At 45.1% G+C, this 20,310-nt stretch overlaps 1 protein-coding gene across 2 annotated transcripts in view; it reads right to left on the bottom strand.

Annotated features, from left to right (window-relative positions):
• EIF2B3 (eukaryotic translation initiation factor 2B subunit gamma) overlaps window positions 1-20,310 on the bottom strand; it is a 151,472-nt gene that overhangs the window by 3,142 nt on the left and 128,020 nt on the right. For both annotated transcript variants that reach the window (XM_079903860.1, XM_079903861.1), the window contains one exon: window positions 7,979-8,082. In XM_079903860.1, the coding sequence (XP_079759986.1) occupies window positions 7,979-8,082 (104 nt within the window). The remainder of the gene's footprint in view (window positions 1-7,978; window positions 8,083-20,310) is intronic.

Raw genomic sequence — 20,310 nt, forward strand, 5'->3', positions numbered from 1 at the left:
AGTGTTTGACAAATAGTGGTCAGTATTATTTTTATAAAGTCCAAACTCGTAAGGCCCTCTGTGACCTGACCTTTGCCTACCTCTCAGCTTTATCTTCCATCACTGTCCATTTGTACCTAGAAGCCATGTTATTTTACAGCTCTAGACCTTAGTACATGCTGTTCCCTCTGCCTAGAATGCCTTTCTTTCCCTCCCTACTCACCCTAAATGCCCTAATCAAGCACCTCCACTATGTGATGCCTTCCCTTCCGAACCGTCCATTTCCTGCTCTCTGAAAACACTCTACCTGATGTGTATCTCTATCTCTACTTCACTGTAAGAATCTTGAGGGCAGGGGCAGTGGATTTATGATCACGCCCCAGTGTCTAGCACAGCTACTGGCACATGAAAGATTTCAGAGGTTTGGGGTAATGACAGGGATAGGGTATGGTTATGTAAGTGGAGAGCTAAAGTTGCAGGGGAGTGAAGGTTGGTGGAGAAGGTCAGGGAATGGTGAAGCTGAGGGGCTGGATGGTTCAGCGATGAACATGTTTAAGTTGTCCAAGATGTTTGGAAAAAGAGAGGGAGGAAAGGGGAAGACTGTGAACCCTTAATATATTTAGGGGAGTGCCCTGGGAGCTTACCAACGATGGGGTGAAAGCTAAGAAGAGGGTTAGCTTTCAAGGAGTAAGAGCTATAGAAAGGAGGCAGTGAACCAATGGTCTGGAAGGGGTAGGGGAAACCAGGAGCATGCTGTCTGCTTGTTCCCTGGACGTATGGAGCAGACGTAGGACGAAGGAGAGCTTTCAGTGTTCTATTGGCTCAGACAGAAAAGGCTGACCACCTGGCTGAAAATGGATTCCTTCTGGGTTAGCTTGGCTTCTAAAGGTCCAACACCTTTCTTGCCACACATGGGGGCTTGAGAGTGACCCTGATAGGTGAGGCAGAAACTCTGACTTTCCTGAGGCTCTGCTTCAGCCTCAGAAGGGTTTGGTGCAGCAAAATGAAGATCGTTAACGATAGGACCAAGTTTGATAGTAAAGAGATGTTTTGTTCTGCTCATACTGCCCACAGCCTGGAGCCTACTTCCGCTCTGTCAGTAGAAAGGGGGTTTCTGACTGAAGCTGTGGAGACTTTGAGATTTCAGACATGTCCTCTGTTCTATCCACCTTTCCAGTTTTGTTTCTTGCTATATCTCCCTTACACACTATATTCTAGATTTTCCAAATGATTTTCAATTCCCAACATATCAGATTGTTTTTTGCCGTCAGGTGCCTGTTTACATGGTTCTCCTTTGCTCGAGAGGTTCTTCCCTTTTGTATATTTGGTAAATAGCCAACAGTTTTAAGATTTAGCCTAAATTCTCTCCTTTGAGACGGTGTTCCTGATCCTTGTGCCAGGAACTGACCAATTTCTCTCTTCTGTCCATAATTAACCCTGACAGTCTTCTACCATCATACCTGTGAAATTTTACTGCACTTATTTCTTTTTCTTCTTTTTTTTTTTTGCGGTACGTGGGCCTCTCACTGTTGTGGTCTCTCCCGTTGCGAAGCACAGGCTCCGGACACGCAGGCCCAGCGGCCATGGCTCACGGGCCCAGCCGCTCCGCAGCATGTGGGATCCTCCCGGACCGGGGCACGAACCCACGTCCCCTGCATTGGCAGGCGGACTCTCAACCACTGTGCCACCAGGGAAGCCCCTGCACTTATTTCTTTACTCATCTGAGTCTCTATAATAGACTGTGAGCAGCTGGACAGCAAGAGGCAAATCTTACTCATCTTTACACTCCTAAGCCTGGAAGATAGGCAGTAATTGTTTGTTGAAGGTGGGTGTGTTCTGGGGGTTATGTGAGGGTAGAGAAGTGGGAAAAGGAGCATGTATGGAGGAGAAGGCCTCCAATCCCTTTGTCAAAGAGAATATAACTGACACATCCGGTGCGTTACAGCAAAGGTCCTAGTGGGTCTAGAGCATCTTCGGGCCTATTTCTCTAATGTTCTCCAGTAGGAAGAGAAACCAAGGTCTAGGCCTTTCACAGGGTTTCTTGTTTCAGCATTGTATTTGACAGAGGCAATCTCATGTGAGAAGAAAAGGTGACAGTGCAGAATAGGAGAGCTCTGAGCCATAGAGATTTGAATTCTATTGGTAATTAGACTTTGAGCAAATTATTTCATGTCTTTGGGCTTTAGTTTCCTCACGAAGTTGTGGGGATTCAATAAGATAATTGATGTAAAGAGGCTTGATAAGTATTAAACGGAAGTTACAGGACGTGGCTGGGTCTGGCCTGTGTACTCCTGCCCTAGGAGGTGTTCTCTTTATACTTTATAGCAATCTGCTTCCTTCAGTGAGAGGAATGGGAGGGAGGCCCAGACACTGCTCAGGCTGCTAAATTCCCTAGGGCTGGGGCTGGTCCTGGAGTGTGACTGTCAATCAGGCTCTACCTTGAGGTAAGACTGACCAGAAAAGAACAAAGGAAACGCTTCCCTGGCTAGCTTCCCAGGGCACCTCCAAAAGCTCCTCTTTGCCCTTTATCCCTCTGTAGCCATCAGTTAGCCACATCATCTCATAACCAGACTCTGACATCTGCTCTTCCTTCACCCAGTCTCTTCCTAGTTTCCAGGGACACTGGAATGTTCTGAAGACAGTGCCAGTTTCATTAACACTTCTTGGTCCTCAGTGCTCCAGACCAGAGGGGTTAATGAGGGGTTAGGCTGAGGCAAACAACACCTTTTTCTGCTCTGCTAGGCTCCGAATAAATACCTGCACCATCACTGGGACTCAGGGGAGGAAGACTGTATCTGGCATTTTGGGGGAAGATGTATTTTTATGGAGATTCAGTAAGGTGGAGGAAACCTGAAGGGGAAAAACAAGCAGTACTAGTTCCGCTTGGCCAGGGCTGGAAGGAGGCTCCAATAAACACACTGGAAAAGTTCTGGGCTGGAATCAGGTCGGGAAAGATCCTAAAGGGAAGAGTACAAGGGAGGAAAGTAAGTTGGGAAAAAACCAGTGAGGTAGAAGGGAATGACAAGTCACATATGAAAAGCTGCACTGTTGGGAAGCTGGGGAGGACTCCTGCTAGCCAGGCTTGATCTATGTACCCATCAGGTCTACTTTCACAGCCAAAGAACTGATCACTGCGGGACCAGGGAAGAGATCCAAGTTCTCTCACTGACAGTAATAAAAGACTCAGATGAAATGTCCAATTAGTTTCCCAGGTTTTGACTTTGTTGGCTGTGGTTTTTCAGTTGGCTTGAGCAGGAGGTCAAACTTGGTTGCCAGGATTTTTGCCAGAGATAATCTCATTAACTGAGCATGCTGGGTGGGGTGAGTAAAAGCAGAATTGTTAGAAAATGCCTTGTTCTCCTGGTAGTGCTAAAAACGGGCAGAGGGGCCTATGCTGGGTTACGATAGTCCCATTTTTGGTGTAGAAGACTGCTATGGATGTGGTGACTCTGTGGCATGCAAATGACTGGGATTTGGAGAGGGGAAGGCATTGCTTCTGAGGATGAATGTTTTTTCCTGAAATCCCTCCATGGGAGGAAGACTGACTGGGGACTTTGCCATCTCCTGACTCTTTGCTGGTGAGGACCTGAGCTGATGTTTGTCTGGGTCATCCATAGTTAACAGGTCTTGACTGCTGCACTGATGGTTTGGAATTTGCATTCTCAATGTGGCTCAGCCTCAAAGAAAAGTGATAGTGGGGACTTCCCTGGTGGTCCAGTGGGTAAGACTCCACGCTCCCAATGCGGGGGGCCTGGGTTTGATCCCTGGTCACGGAACTAGATCCCGCATGCATGCCACAACTAAGAGTTTGCATGCCGCAACTAAGAAGTCCGCATGCTGCAACTAAGAAGCTCACATGTGGCAACTATGAGCCTGCATGCTGCAACTAAAGATCCCGCATGCCGCAGCGAAGATCCCGTGTGCAGCAACTAAGACCCGGCACAGTCAAAATAAATAAGTAAATAAATATTTAAAAAAAAAAGATAAGTGATAGTGGGAACAGGTGACTGGCCAGGAGTACCTGTGGCAGGAAGGCACTGACTACTGTGCTGGACGCATTGGTCTCTCTAGCATAGAGGACAGGGCAAGAAATGTTGGGGTTCTCCAGTTTAAAGTCCAGATGACTTCCCTGGCCATCTCTCCTTCAGGACTGTTAAGGAGAGGGCATGTAGTTAGAGCTAGAAAGCCCAGGAGACGCCGCAGCCCGTGACATCCTAGGGGTTTGGCTGGCACATCCCTATGCTCCCTGATGGGAGATGTGCCTCAATACTGGCATTCCGTTGACATTCATGCATTCTGCACACAGAATGAAGAGGGGTCCTTGCAAAGTAAAAGAAAGGAGCACCAATACTTTGCTGGAAGTGGGGAGAAGAACAAGCAGAAACTGTGAGCTTCCAGGTTCCAGCAAATAAGAAAGGAGGGACACCCTAGGGCAGTGGCAAATGGAGTTCACTCATTCAAATATGCCAGTAAAAACAACAAAAGGAAGCAGCTCCTGGCTCCAGGAGGGACTGAAAGAAGAAAAGCACTAGGGGTTGTTTCTACTTTTTGCTGAGCAGGAGATAATTTACAAAGACAAAGAAGCAAGAAGGAGGTGGAAGAAACATGGTGTGGGGCCATAAACCCAAATAGGAGAGAACAAAGCAGGGGAGAGAAATGCAATGAGGAGACAGGGGAGGGGATGGGATAAGAAAGCAGCCCCACAGACCAGCTGAGCGGCTGCTTTTGAAGCTCTGGGGATCCCTTCCAAGACCTTCCATGGAATCAGAGAAAAGCCCGGTGTTCTGAATCTTATTTTTAAGAAACAACCAACAGGGGCTTCCCTGGTGGCACAGTGGTTGCGAGTCCGCCTGCCGATGCAGGGGACATGGGTTCGTGCCCCGGTCCGGGAAGATCCCACATGCCGCGGAGCGGCTGGGCCCGTGAGCCATGGCCGCTGAGCCTGCGCGTCCGGAGCCTGTGCTCCGCAACGGGAGAGGCCACAACAGTGAGAGGCCCGTGTACTGCAAAAAAAAAAAAGAAACAACCAACAGGCCTCAGATGCTCGAAAAACAAGTTTCTCTGCAAGCCAAGGGTAGGCTTGGGTGAAGTGGTATGCTGAGCAGGGGAAAGAACTAAGACCTGATGTTCCTGAGGAGAGTAAGAGCCATAATATGGAGGCCAAACATATTTTTCCTATTGGTCCGAGAAAGATGGACTAAAGGGAGAAAAAGGGTATCAACGACCAAATTCTGCTGGGCAAGCCAGGAATGGCTTCTTCTTCTGGTCTTTCTGGAGGCTGTCGATAGTTCAGGCTGAAGACCCAGTTTTGTCATGTACTAGCTATGACCTTGGGTAAATTTCAACTTTTCAAAGTCTCAGTTTCCACTTCAACAAATGGGTCAATAATGAATCCCTACCTTAGATGGCTTTTATGAGAATCCAATAAAGACAATGCACGTGAGAACATTTTAAAGCTGTAAACAATAGCTGTAGGCCAGTGGCACTCTAGGAGGGCAGGGCCATCCATGCCTCCTGTGCTGGAGTTCAAACTGGTGTCTCAGCCCTCTCACCTAAACTCATACTCTCAGCTGGCACGGGATCACAGCAGAAAGTACCAACAGCTGGGGCACCGCTGCTGACCAACACTCCTGTTCAAAGATTCTCTGGTGAGACACTGGGTGGAGTCTGTCTCCTACTAACTGAACTAAAAATGCCAGCCTTCCCTGCAGCTAGGGCAGGGGTATAGGATCTAGGCTTGACATGTTAATGCAGCCACCACAAACCTTGGGCTGGGCCACCACACAAAAAAGTAGGAACCAGAGAGAGTCTACCTGCTGGGCGGCTGGAGTAGCACTGCCAGCTGTGATAACCAGTGTTCAGCAAGGATGGCAGCAGTGTCCTCACCAGAATGATTTGGAGTGTAAATCTTGGCTGTAACCCATTTTCTAAGCTTGATTCTGCAACTATCTTAGAGCTGTGAGCTACCTACCTTTACAATGAATTCTTTATCAGCTTAAATCAGCCAGAGTTATTAGTTTATGACGCTTATAACAAAGAACCTTATTGGTAAACTAGTGACACCCAGGAAAGGCCTCTTAGAAATGACAATTCTCACACGTAGAAGAAGAAAGCACTTGAAATGTGAGAAGAAAGGCAATGAAGAGGAGAGTTGCATCTAGTCTCAAGCGAAGAAAAAGGTTGAAGGGTGGTTTCAGGCCAAGGCCACATCTCCCCAGTTCATTTATCGGTGTTGCATGTGGTTCCTTCATCAGCGTAAGTTTAGAAGAGAAGCCAGAAGAGATTTCATGATAACTGCAACTATCTCACAAATGCCTTTCTTGGAACCCGAACTCTCTGCCCTGAAATGCCCCCAAGTTCCCTTTATGGATCCAAAATTCATTCACTCATCTCTCCCCTTCCCACTATCTACGATAAACCAGGACCTGTTCGGAGAGCTAGGGATACATATTGAAATAAGTCAATCCTTGGCCTGAGGATCTCAGTCTAGTAGGGAAGGTAGATTCATAAATAATAGCCATAACTTGTGTATGTACTTTAATAAAGGTACTGACAAAGGAGCAGAGGAGGAAGGAATGCTCATTTTGACTGTGGGGAATCATGGGAGGAGTCAGGGAGAGAAAGCACTTGGGCAGAGTCATCAAGAATTCCAGAGAGAGAGGGGCCATGTGCAAAGGCATGGAGAGGCACAAGAGCATGGTGTGTATATGGAGCTCTAAGTCCCCTGGTATGCTCCAGAAGCTATTTGTACTCCTCAAAACATTTAACTGTATTTAATTCTCACAACAATCTTCCAAGACAGGTTTTTTTTTTTTTTTTTTTGCAGTACGCGGGCCTCTCACTGCTGCGGCCTCTCCTGCCACGGAGCACAGGCTCCGGATGCGCAGGCCCAGAGGCTATGGCCCACGGCACGTGGAACCCTCCTGGACGGGGACACGAACCCGCGTCCCCCGCATCGGCAGGCGGACTCTCTCAACCACTGCGCCACCAGGGAAGCCCCAAGATAGGTATTATTGTCTCAATTTTTCTAGTTTCAAAAATCTGAGGCCAAGAAATTAAAAACTTAACCTGGTGCACATCCAGTGAGTTGCACAGCTGAGATCTGAACCCGGGTCTGTTTGAGTCTAAAGCTCACAAGGGAAGCACACAACTTTAAAAAGGGAAGGAGAAAAAACTGAAGAAGGCCTCTACTTACTGGGAGAAGGAAAATGATGTGGCTTACACCAATTCAGAATTGGTGGGTTTAGTTCCTTCAGCAACTCCCCTATCCCATCCTGTTTTAGGTTTAGGAATAATCTGAAAAGGAGTGAGCCATCCTTACTGATCGTGAGCTTTGTCTACTTTTTGGTTAAAAATACCCAGCCAAATTATGGACCATTCAAATTTGACCAGCCCAGCAGGGAAATCCTGATGTCTGCATGTCTCTCCAGCACTATACAGTCTTTCTACAGCTACAGTGCAGAGCTCGCTAACAGTAAAGCTCACAGCATCATCGCTAAGCAGTTGAGGATGGCTCTGAGAAAATGGCTTCTGAAGAAGCTGCTAACCTTCTTCCAGGCCAAGAATCTATGGGACTCTCTCTCTTAACTATCAGGTCAGATGAGGTACTCAAGGACTGCAGGAGGCCAGAGCTAGTTCCAGAGCCTTTGTTGGATCACTGGCCCTTCTCTCTTATGCCTAACAGCCACTGTAAAGTATTGGTGCCAATCTGGGTCATCAGATCTTTCTGTTATGTTTTCAATTTTTTGGTAGTAAGGCTGCATAAATATATATGAGCTTATCTAACAAGATAAATTCTTAAAAATGGAACTGTAAAGTCAAAGTTAAAAAATTTGACAGTGATGTCGATCCCCTCCTAAGATAGCTTTATCAATTTATGTTCTCACCTGAAGCGTATGCATATGCTTGTTCCCCAATTCTCACCAGCACTGAGCATTACCTGTGTTACTGTGATATGTAAAAAATGGCACCTGTGATTGTAATTTGGTTTCTGGTTTACCTTTGGCTTCAATCCTCTGGCTGCTTCCAATTAGGCAGTTCTTGATGTCTGCTCCCTTCTCGATTACAGCATTATTGCAGATGACGCTGCCCTGGATGTTGCTTCTGTAACACAGTAACCAAGTTAGGGAGTGTCCATGGCTCTCATCACTATCCTTGTCACTATGGGTTGGGGGTTCTGGCTCCTCCATATGCTAGGACTAGCTGGCCAGTCCAGTTAATGGCTACAAGCTTATCATTAGAAGACAGAATGGCACAGCTGGGCCAGGAGAGGACTGGGCTTTAGAGAAGACCAGAGTTTGTATATGCTCATAATGATATTCCCCCAAAGCCTGAAAAGAGCAACCAGTCTGCTTTCAGTTCTTTAGGCATCCCAGACTGGGAGGTCTAAATTCCATCCAATCTCTCTTCCTTTGGTCTGGGGGTGGAAGCTGGCCCTGGTCCCTGGCTGATCCATTGCTCCTGTCTCTCATCTGGGAATATATACCAAATTTCATTGGAGGCTCAGATCCCATGAATCTTCCCAGGAGATCAGCTATGGAAACAGTGGGTGCCCCACAGCTCTCATCATAGACCCTGGTTAATCAAAACCATACTCGTTTAGAAAAAAAAGGATGCTTTTTAAACCAACTCCATGCTACATAGAAGATTACTCATAAAAGCAACACTCTCAAGAGGAGCTCTACTGGCTCTTAGCATTTGAATGTGTTTAAAAAGCATCTTCTTGGCTTCTGAGGACTGGTGGGTGGGGGAAAAGTCCTTTTGAAAATCTTCACTAGCATTTATTGCATATCTACCTCAGGCCAGGTACTGTGCTAAATATTCTATACACATTACAGGAGTGACCTACAAATCTAGCCATTTCATCAGTAAAATCATCTGGGACATTCCTAAATCATTCTGGAAGTACCATTTTTACCTCTGATGTAGTAAAAATAACAAAATTTTACAGATGAGGTAACAGATTAAGAGAAGTTAAACCATTTACCTAAAACCACATAACTGCCAAGTAGCAGTTTCAAAACTAAGTCTGCCTGACTCCAGAATTCATACATTTAATCATAATGCCATACAAAGAAATTAAGGGGGGACTTCCTTGGTGGTCCAGTGGTTAAGACTCCACACTCCCAATGCAGGGGGCCTGGGTTCGATTCCTGGTCAGGGAACCAGATCCCACATCATGCCGCAACTAAGAGTTTGCATGCCACAACTAAGGAGCCAGTAAGCCGCTACTAAGGAGTCCTGGCACAACCAAATAAGTAAATAAGGTTAAAAAAAAGAAAGAAAGAAATTAAGGGGAGAAAAGGCTAGAGGAAGCCTGGGACTGCCTAGTTTTTTTTTTTAATTTATTTTTGTCTGCGTTGGGTCTTCTTTGCGCACGCAGGCTTTCTCTAGTTGTGGCGAGCAGGGGCTACTCTTGGTTACGGGTGCACAGGCTTCTCATTGCGGTGGCTTCTCTCGTTGCGGAGTACGGGCTCTAGGCATGTGGGCTTCAGTAGTTGTGGCACGCGGGCTCAGTAGTTGTGGCTCGCGGGCTCTAGAGCACAGACTCAGTAGTTGTGGCACACGGGCTTAGTTGCTCCGCGGCATGTGGGATCTTCCCAGGCCAGGGCTCGAACCCGTGTTCCCTGCATTGGCAGGCGGATTATTAACCACTATGCCACCAGAGAAGCCCTGCCTAGTTGTTTTTTTGAGCCAAGATGGCTCTGTGGAAGGAGCTCTATCCTAACAAGGGAATATTTAATACCCTAAAGAGTCAGAAGTGGGCAGCTGGAGGGGAGAAAGAGGTGAGTAGGAAGGATGTGAGTATCCATTTAAACAAAACAAAACACCAACTAAAAAAAAATCCTCAAGCAACCCAGGAGGCGTGGGGGATGGAAAAGAGGCCATTCCAAGGACTAAAACTATCATGTACAGGCCATTAAAAAAACAGATTCTTCCTTGGGACTCCCCTGGTGGTCCAGTGGTAAAGAATCCACCTTCCAATGCAGGGGACGCGGGTTCAATCCCTGGTCGGGAAACTGAGATCCCACATGCTGTGGGGCAACTAAGCACGTGCACCACAACTACTGAGACTGCATGCCTCAACTAGAGAGCCATGTGCTGCAAACTACAGAGCCCATGCGCTCTGGAGCCCACGCACCACAACTAGAGAGTGAAAACCCGCATGCCACAACTAGAGAGAAGCCCACACGCCACAACAAAAGATCCCATGTACTGCAACTAAGACCTGACGCAGCCAAAAAATAAATACAATAAAATAAATATCAAAAAGAAAAAGATTATTCCCAAATGCCAAAACTTTAGTAAACTGCCAAAAAGGAATTTTAGCACTTTATGGCATTCCAGAGCCTTCTTTATCTCTATTCTTCTAGAAGGTTAAAGCTTGTCAGAAAGCAGCAAAAGACCAAAGCCACAGCACCTCTGTGGTGTGGGCTAGAGATGGGTAGAAACAGTTTTAGGTTTTTTTTGGCTGCACCATGTGGCATGTGGGATCCCAGTTTCCCGACAAGGGATCGAACCCATGCCCCCTGCAGTGGAAGTGTGGAGTGAGTCTCAACCACTGGACCACCAGGGAAGTCCTAGTATTAGTTTGTTTTTTGGCTCAGACTCAGGATACACTCAGTGGGTGGGCATTAAGGGACCTTCCAGCACTTTACAATTTGCCCTCCGCCTGAGGAAAAGCAGTCCAGTCAGCGGTTAGGGTGACTCCTGCTCCTAGGGGAAAATTCACCCCAAGAGAAGAGTAAGGAAGTACAGAAATCCTCAGACACAGAGGCTTCTGAGACATAGCAGGCTTACAACTGGCTACTAGTTTGTCACTGAAAAAGTCTCATTTCTTTTTTCAAAGTGGGAGAAAGGGGATGCTTCCTACTTAGTCGTTTAAGAGTAGTAGCATGCTCTGGAGTTAGGCTAGGGGTAAACGTAGTCAGCAAACAAGAAACCGCCAACAGGAACTCCAGCAACCATAATTAGAGAGTACTAAATGGCTATTTTGGAATCTGGGACACAAGTGGGAACCATTTCTGGAAGGAAGAATCTGGAATGACTGAGGTCAGATTTCTATAGCAATGGATAGCCTGGGTTCTCCTTATGTTTAACAGGTCTGATTAAGGTCTCAGGAACCCCCCATATTGCTTTATTGCTTGTCTCATCCAGTTTGTGTGTTAACTCCCTCTGAGACAAATAAACCACCACTAGAGAGTCTGCAGATGTGATAGGGAAAAAGTGGTTGATTGATGGGAAGCTGGGGGCTCTTCTGAAGCTCTTGTTCAGTGGATCTGTGAAAGGCTTTGAGACGACAAAATGCTTAGTGAGTGTGAAATCTTTTCTACCACTTGTTTCTTCAATTGTTTCCCATGATCATTGTTGCAGTCACGAGTCACCTAGCAAGGCTGAGGTACTTCGGAAAAATTTTAAGCCAATTTAGCTTTCCTCTTGTCCAGAAAGAACTCCAACGTTAAGGATTTTACAGGTAGTATGTGTGTTTGCTCAGGCTGGAGGGGAAGGACAGACACTACCATATCAAACAAGCCCCCCTCCAGGTCGCCAATCCACAGTAAAGACTTTGCCTTTTCTCCTCAGTGCTTAAAGCAGGAGGGGAGGTGACTTCCTATACAGCTCATGAAAAGACCTGGCCCCAGTGCCAGAACTAGAGTTTCTGAATCCTACTTTTAACTCTCAGCTTGGTACTAAGGACTCTGCTGTGCCGATGCCTGGCTGTGTTCTCTAACAAGCTGATCAGAGATGGCTAAGATTAATGGGCTTTTGGTCCTCACTTCTTGGTGGTGTCAAATTTTAAGCAAAGCTGCAGGCCTTGAGAAACTACCCCAAGAACCCTAATGCTTCAGTGGAGAGGAGGCCATGAGAAAAACAGAGGCCTATTGTAAGATCACTGCCAAGATACCATAACATATGACAGGAGGAAGAAGTCCTCACCTGGGAAGCAGGAGTGCCTCCAGATTCTCATTCCTCCTCTGGCTTTAGTTAGGACTTTCTTCAGTTTATTCCAGGAGAGAAGGGAACTCACATAAATCTAATGTCTAATACAGCTCAGTCACTACACAAAGCACTTTATATTTATTATGTAACTTAATCCTTTTAGCAAACCTGCAGGAATGGTGGTATTTATTCTAATCTTTACAGATAAAAGTAGGGCTCACAGAAGTTAAGCAATGTGCCCAAGCCTACACAGTGGTAAGTGACTCTCCACGGTGCCACGGGCTTCTGCCTCAGCTGCTGACTGGCAGTGTTTGGTAAAGAGCCATGAAACTTCTTAGTTAACTCTGAGGACAAGCAGGTTCTTCTCTGGGGATTAGCTGGCACGCTTTCTAAACTTACTCATAACCTTGGGGAGAAAAGAGCAAGGAACTGGAGATACACGTAGCCTTTTTAGGCATGTGACTAAAGGTCTCCTTCAGCCCAAAGATTATGGCTGAGTTGCCCGTATCTCTCCAGATGCCAGAGGCTCCTAATCTTGGCCCAAGAGGCCCTGGTCCAGGGGTTCCTCTAGATAAGAATATGTATTATTTTTAATGCGATATTTCAGGCATACGCAGAAGTCCAGAGAATATACAGAACACCTGTATACCCACCAAAAAACAATACAAAAATAAAGTATTTTTCTTTATTACACGTTTCTCTCCTTCTCCTCCCAGAGGTAACTACTATTTGACTCTGGTATTTACTGTTCTTAAGCATTTTTACTACATATATTAGTAGACAATATATAGTATTCTTTTGCAAAGTTTAAAAATTTTATATAAATGCTATCATTCTCTATGTATCCTTCTGCAACTTGCTTTTTTCCCCTTCAACATCATATTTGTGAGATTTATCCAGGTTAATTCATGTAATGAGATACAATACTTGAAGAAACATCTCACTTTCTTCCTGTCTCTGGTCACTCTCGCTCTTGGGTCCTCTAGATTAAAATGTACTGGCTCCAGTGAGCAGGCTGAACATTTCTTCCTTTTAGTTCTATGTGCCTCCCTTTACTATATAAAGGTTTAGTAGTGAAAAATGTCTTCCTCCTCAGAAATCTAATTATATTCCCTAAGCAGAGGCTAAGAAAAAGGGCTCAGGGGGAATAAAAGTAAAGATGTAACAATATTATTTTTAAAAATTTATTATTATTATTTTTGGCTGTGCTGCACGTGGCTTGTGGGATCTTAGTTACCCGACCAGGGATTGAACCCAGGCCCACGGCAGTGGAAGTGTGGAGTCCTAACCACTGGACAGCCAGGGAATTCCCAAGATGTAACAATCTTAAAAGAAATAAGCTGTAGTAGTCTAAGAAGATGGGCTTAGTACAAATGGTTACAAGTAGGGAATGAATCAAAAGTCCGAAGGAGTCCCTTAAGTCCAGGGGATCTTGCCAAAGTTTTATAATTTGGTTTCTTTAAAAGGATGACTGGGGCTTCCCTGATGGCGCAGTGGTTGAGAGTCCACCTGCCGATGCAGGGGACACAGGTTCGTGCCCCGGCCCGGGAGGATCCCACATCCCGCGGAGCGGCTGGGCCCGTGAGCCATGGCTGCTGAGCCTGCGCGTCTGGAGCCTGTGCTCCGCAACGGGAGAGGCCACAACAGTGAGAGGCCCGCGTACCGCAAAAACAAAACAAAACAAAAGTGTGACTGAAGAAACATGGACAGAATTCTTTGAACAATTATGATATTTTTTCAACTCTAACTGCCACAGACTTAATTTTATGTTTAAGGGAGTTCACTTTTATACTCAGCCTACCCATTTGTCAGTATTTTGTTTCATTACTTACTTGGCTATATTATGTCTTCGAGTAGAGTTTTCCAGAGGGTTCATTGGTGACAAATCTCCTGAGCCTTGGAGTATTTCTGATGATTTTATATTTCAACCATATAGGATTCTTAGGTCACAACTGTTTTCCTTCCAAATTTTCTAAATGTTGTTTCACTGTCTTCTGGCCTTAAATGTTGTCACAGAAAAGTATGAGGCCAGCCTGTTTTTCTCCCTTCTATGTGCCTTGATGTTTTTTTCCTTCAGTTCTATGTGCCTTGAGATTTTGCAAAAGTGGTGTTTGCCATTTCTCCTTTAGATCGTCCATGCCCCTATTCCTTATGCTGGTCAAATCTTGGTGCTCTTTTTGGATCTGACCTAAATTTCATTGCGTCTGGCAGATATTCTTTAGTCTATGTATGGGTACATGGCAGTTATCTAGTTTTATTATAGATGAAGCTTCCTCTTCTGGTTTTGTTTGTTTTCATTTTGGTGAGTTTGAAGGAGTAAAGCACTTACTTCATGACTTTTTCTAGAAGTTGACAGGGCTCTTTTGACAGATAGTCAGTTACAGTAGGAGGGCTTAAATTAGGGATCTCTATTTTTTATTCAGTAAATACTCACAAGGTATCTAGTATATAAAAAGTACAGTATTGGGGGGACTTCCCTGGTGGTCCAGAGGTAAAGAATCCGCCTTCCAATGCAGGGGACGCAGGTTCGATCCCTGGTCGGGGAACTAAGATCCCACATGTCGTGGGGCAACTAGGCCCGCATGCTGCAACTACTGAGCTCACGTGCCTCAATGAGAGAGCCCACGTGCCACAAACTACAGAGCCCATGTGCCCTGAAGCCCACACGCCACAACTAGAGAGAGAAAACCTGCACTCCACAACTAGAGAGGCCTGCACGCCGCCGCAACTAGAAAGTGGCCTGCGCATCGAGGCAACGACAGATCCTGTGTGCTGCAACTAAGACCCGATGCAGCCAAAAAAAAAATACAGTATTGGGAGTTAAGGGATACAAAGACATATGAGGAGTATTTCTGTATTCAAGGAATTTACAGTCTAGTTGAGGAAAAAAAAAAGATGCAGTAAGTGTCACATGAGCATAAGTAAAGTGATGGGTGCACAGGGAACAGAGAGGTGGGAGAGATAATTTCTGGCTAGGAAAATTCAAGAAAACTGCATGAAGCAGTTAGAATACATGTGGGACCTTGGAAGATGGGTAGGATTTCTACAGGTAAAGATCTCTAAAGAGAGGCAATTCAGGCACAGTGAATGTCAGGGATAAAGGCGAGTGGAAATGTAAGGGGCTCAGTGGGTAGGGCAGTGAGTTGAGTGTCAGTAAAGAGGACACTCAGGGTAACAATGAGAAGCAGCAATACTGTATCTTGTTTGGCTTTGAGGGCTGCACTTGCTGCCTGCAGAAAGCACGGAAAATCCAGGTGAAATCCTGGTTCCCCAGCCTGCCTGCATGTGAAGGTGCTACCCTAGACTGCTGCTTGGGTCATTCACCTTGGACTAGGAGGAAATGCAGGAGATGTTAATCAGGACCAGAGGACCAAAGATGCAGAACACAGGACTGACACTGAAGCCTCGACAATGAAGTTTTCACTACACTTTTGATTGCTGAACATCAGCTGTCATATAAATTGGAAATGGTAGAAAATCAGAAAGACAGGAAGGAGGCTTCTCTGCATAGTCTTGCCTACACCTTCCCCAAGGCAGTCCTACTAGCATCCTTTAAGCCCTGAGGACCTTGGGCGGGTGTCCAAGCCACTATCCAGAAAGTCTTAGCAGCTCACCAATGCTGGCAGAAACAAGCAGACTAAGAATATGAGAAACTCCTTTCTAGACAAATTCATGCTCCTACTGTGCCATTTAGTCCAGATGTAATAGCATCAGGGTAATCAAGTCTCACATGACAGCAATTTAATCACCTTTCCTAAATTTACTGTAAGTAATTAAAACTAAATGACCCGGGGCTTCCCTGGTGGCGCAGTGGTTAAGAATCCGCCTGCCAATGCAGGAGACACGGGTTCAAGCCCTGGTCTGGGAAGATCCCACATGCCGCGGAGCAACTAAGCCCACAAGCCACAACTACTGAGCCTGTGTGCCACAACTACTGAAGCCCACATGCCTAGAGTCCGTGCTCCCAACAAGAGAAGCCACCACAACGAGAAGCCTGCACACCACAATGAAGAGTAGCCCCTGCTCTTCACAACCAAAGAAAAGCCCGCGTGCAGCAATGAAGACCTAACGCAGCCAAAAAAAAAAAATTAAAAAACAAAACTAAACTAAATGACCCAAAAATAATGGGAAAAATTTCATATGGGATGCAAGATGTCTCATCTTATCACCAGAAGCTAACTTGCAGCGTTGGGTAGTCTCTAATGGCCTTCCTAGTCATTAGTCCCATATGGGCTGCTTATAGCTTCACCTAAACTTTTTTAGTTGGAAAAATAGTAGCAGCCACCATCTAAACCTCTACTGTTTCCCCAGCTAGAAATCTTATTAGGCTATCCAAGATTATACCTCCCCCAAAACAGCAACTGACTCTGGGACATTGTGCTAGGTCTTTCTATGAACTTCTCTCATATAAATAAGCTGGAGTTCCTTACAGAGCCTTAGTTTCCTTACCAAGTCTGTTCATGTCAATTCAGGACACTAACAGTGGGCTTTAGAGAGCTGCTCCTTTGTCTGCCCACCCACAGGAGGGGAGGGAGAGGTTACCAATTAGAGCAAACAAGGAAGTTATGGCACTGTCTCCCTTGGAAGGTCTGAGGCAAGAGGAGACAGAGTGGAAGTTACAAAGCCTCATGAGCTACTCTAGAACCAGGTGATCAAATGGATAAAGGCAAGTGTAATTCTGGTTTTTAAGAGAATGGTGACATCTCAAAGTCTTACGTAGGAATCTGGAATGGGATATGGAGTAGCACAGGAACAATAAGAAAAAAGTCTGGATTGCCAAGATTTATTCATTGTAAAAATGCAGAAATTGAGCTGGATGATTTCTAAGGCCCCATCTCATTCTAACATTCCAGGACCCAGTGTTGGAGCTAGATCATGAGAAACATGAGAAACTCTGAAGCTGAAACTTTATTCTAAAACTGAATCAAGAAGAAATAGATAACTCAAACAGACTAATCACTAGAAATGAAATAGAATCTGTAATTTAAAAAAAGCTCCCTACAGGGCTTCCCTGGTGGCGCAGTGGTTGGGAGTCCGCCTGCCGATGCAGGGGATGCGGGTTCGCGCCCCGGTCCGGGAGGATCCCACATGCCGCGGAGCGGCTGGGCCCGTGAGCCATGGCCGCTGAGCCTGCGCGTCCAGAGCCTGTGCTCTGCAACGGGAGAGGCCCGCGTACCGCAAAAAAAAAAAAAAAAAAAAAAAAAAAAAAGCTCCCTACAAACAAAAGTCCAGGACCAGATGGCTTCACTGGGGAATTCTACCAAATGTACAAAGCAGAACTTAAACTGATCCTTCTCAACTTCTTCCAAAAGACTGAAACTTTATTCTAAAGGTAATGGGGATTCTTCAAAAGTTTTTGAATAGAACATGGATATGATCAGAGATATTCTTTAGGACGACAACACTGGCAACATGTCACCTCTGTGAGATGAGATAAAGTAATGAAGAAGATGATAATGATACAGCTAACATTCTTTGTGCGAAGCACTGTTCTCAGTGCTTTATGTCTATTAACTCACTTAGTATTCCCAATAAACCTATGAGGCAACCCAGTTTTTACCCTATTTTATAATGAGAAAATCGGGCTCAAAGAGGTAAAGCCAATCCCCTAAGTGACTAGTAAGTGACAGACCCAGGATTCAGTCTGGGCAGTCTGACCCCAAAGCTCATGCTCTCATCCATAGGACCCATGCTGGAAGGGTGGATTTGGAAGAGAAAGAAAAATGGAGAAAGGAAAATAAGTTGGAGAACACAGTGATTCAGGAAGAGGTCTCTGGGTCTGACCTCTTTTCCGAACCTCTACTCACAAACTGGCTACCAGCTACCTCCACATACCTGGATGTCCTACAGGTACTTCCAATCCCATGTGCCCCGCACAAGCCTTATCTCCTCACAAATCTGCTCCTCCCTCTCCCTTCCTCATCTCAGTGAGTACACCACCATCTACCCTGTTTTCCCAACTAGAAACCTGGGCTTCACCGACCAAATGTCCTCTCCCTTGCCCCTTACATTCCTTCCTTGCTCGTTTCTTGTCAGTCACCTTAGATTCCTTTACTTATGTCTAAAATTACTGATGTTCTCCAAGGTTTTGTCTTGGTTTCTTTTCTTTCAATGCCACACACTGTTCCTGGGTGGTCTCAGCTGTATCCACGGATTCGGTTACCACCTCCAGGCCCACTGCCCCCAATCTGTACTTCAAGCACAGGCTTCTTTCCCGAACTCCAGTCCTATACAGCAAGTGCTGCACATCAGGCCGCCTGCCACGAGCTCAACTTGTCACAGATGGAATGTGTCACTTCTCTGCTTCCCACCCTGCATATCTTGCTCCTTCTCCACTGATTTCTATCTTAGCGACTGGCACACCAGAAACCTTATTGCTCCAGCAAGAAATCTAAGAATTTTCCTTAATTTCTCTCTCTTTCACCTCACCTATCCAGGCAGCCATCATGCTTTATAGTTTTTACCACCCTGTTACTTCTCTCCATCTCCTCTGCTATTGTGTTAGTTAAGGACCTCTTCCATTTTACCAGGATTATTTCAGTAGTTTTCCTGCCTCCATATTTACCCTCTACAGATCATCCTTCTCACCACAGCCAAAATGATCTTCATAAAATGGGAATTTAATCATGCTATTCCTTTTCTTTAAACTCTTAAATTACCACTACCCATTAAACTCCTTAGAGGATAGTCCATGATTTGCCTTTTGTCCATTTATATGGCCTTGTCTCCTGTCATATCCATTTCTTTCTGAATTCTATATTGTGGTCATTATGAATCGTTTACCATTCTTTCACATAACAAATATTTATAGAGTTCCCGTAGGCCTTCAGGATATAACAGTGAAACGGAAAGATAAGGTACTTACCATTCTCAAACTAACATCTTGTGATAGACAGGTAAACAAGATACGGCCTGACAGTGATAATGTTATAATGAAGAAGATAAGATGTAACAGGGAGTGCTGGGACAGGTTACTTCTGAGAGGACAGTCAGCACAGCCTCTTTTTAAGTGGTGAAATTTGAGCTAACATCAAAATGAGGAGCCGTTTCTGAAATAAGATATGCTCTCTCACACTTTATATTCTTTTTTTTTTTTTTTTTTTTGCGGTACGCGGGCCTCTCACTGTTGTGGCCTCTCCCGTTGCGGAGCACAGGCTCCGGACGCGCAGGCTCACTGGCTATGGCTCACGGGCCTAGCCGTTCGCGGCATGTGGGATCTTCCCGGACCAGGGCACGAACCCGCGTCCCCTGCATCGGCAGGCAGACTCTCAACCACTGCGCCACCAGGGAAGCCCACACTTTATATTCTTGATGTATCTAGAACATTCCTTTCTCCAGCCTGGGGAGGCTCTACTCATTTTTCAAGATTCAGTTCAAGAGTCATTTCCTTAATTAAGTCTTCTCTGACCCTTTCCTCTTCTGTGACCACACAGATTTCTATCACAGCACTTGTAACTTCTTGTTGCATATAGCTTACGAGTTCCTTGAGAAAAGAGATTGAGCCTTATGTAGTTTTCTGTCTTCAGTTGCCTACTACATTCTTCAGCATAGAGTGAGTCCTGAAGTGTTTGATGAAAGGGTGAAATACTTGAGACAGGTTTCTATTATCAGTGCTGTGCTGGAGCCAGCTCGTCCTGCTTGGGAGAGCTGACTGGTAGCGTCTCTTCCCAACTCAGTGTTCACTGATATCACTGGTCATAGGGGGAAACTTTGTATCATGGGAATTGGCAAATGCTACAAATCAGGCCACTTATTTTTTCCTTTGGAGAACTGGTTGTTAACAATTTATCAGCACACCACTGGTAGCAGTGTACCAGAAAAATTTCTGGCTTTTTTTTTTTTTTTTGCAATTAAAGTTATACATGCATGAAGTTTAAAGCAAATTGTTCTGGCGGTTTTATTATGAATAATAGTAGTCCCCTGTTCCCTCAACTCATTTCCTTCTTCCCAGAGACAACTCTGACTTCTTTTTGCTGAGTATTTCAGTATTTACTTCCATGTCTATAGATAATAACATGCTTATATTACATCTTAATTTTTCAGTTTTAAGCATTGTCAATAGACTTCCCACAATGGAAGATGACGATTTAGCTTTCCTTTCTCCCCACCACTGCTCCCTTTTTCCCTTCCTACCCTTCAACCTTTCAATATAGCTATAGCATAATTTTGGTCAATGCTCACTGTTTATTATGACTATGTTAATTCTATTTCATGGTTGAGCCACATAGCAAACTCTGATGCCTTCTCCTTTTTTGTACAACTTTTTTAAAAACAGAGTTAATAACTGTTTTGTTTTTGTTAGTGTTCTACTAATTCAAACCTAACTTTTAGCCAGTTGTTTAAATTTTTCAAGATGTTTATATATATCTGTCTTTTTATCAGTTTCATCTT

Source organism: Stenella coeruleoalba, assembly GCF_951394435.1.
Source record: "Stenella coeruleoalba genome assembly, chromosome: 1".
NCBI lineage: Eukaryota > Metazoa > Chordata > Mammalia > Artiodactyla > Delphinidae > Stenella > Stenella coeruleoalba.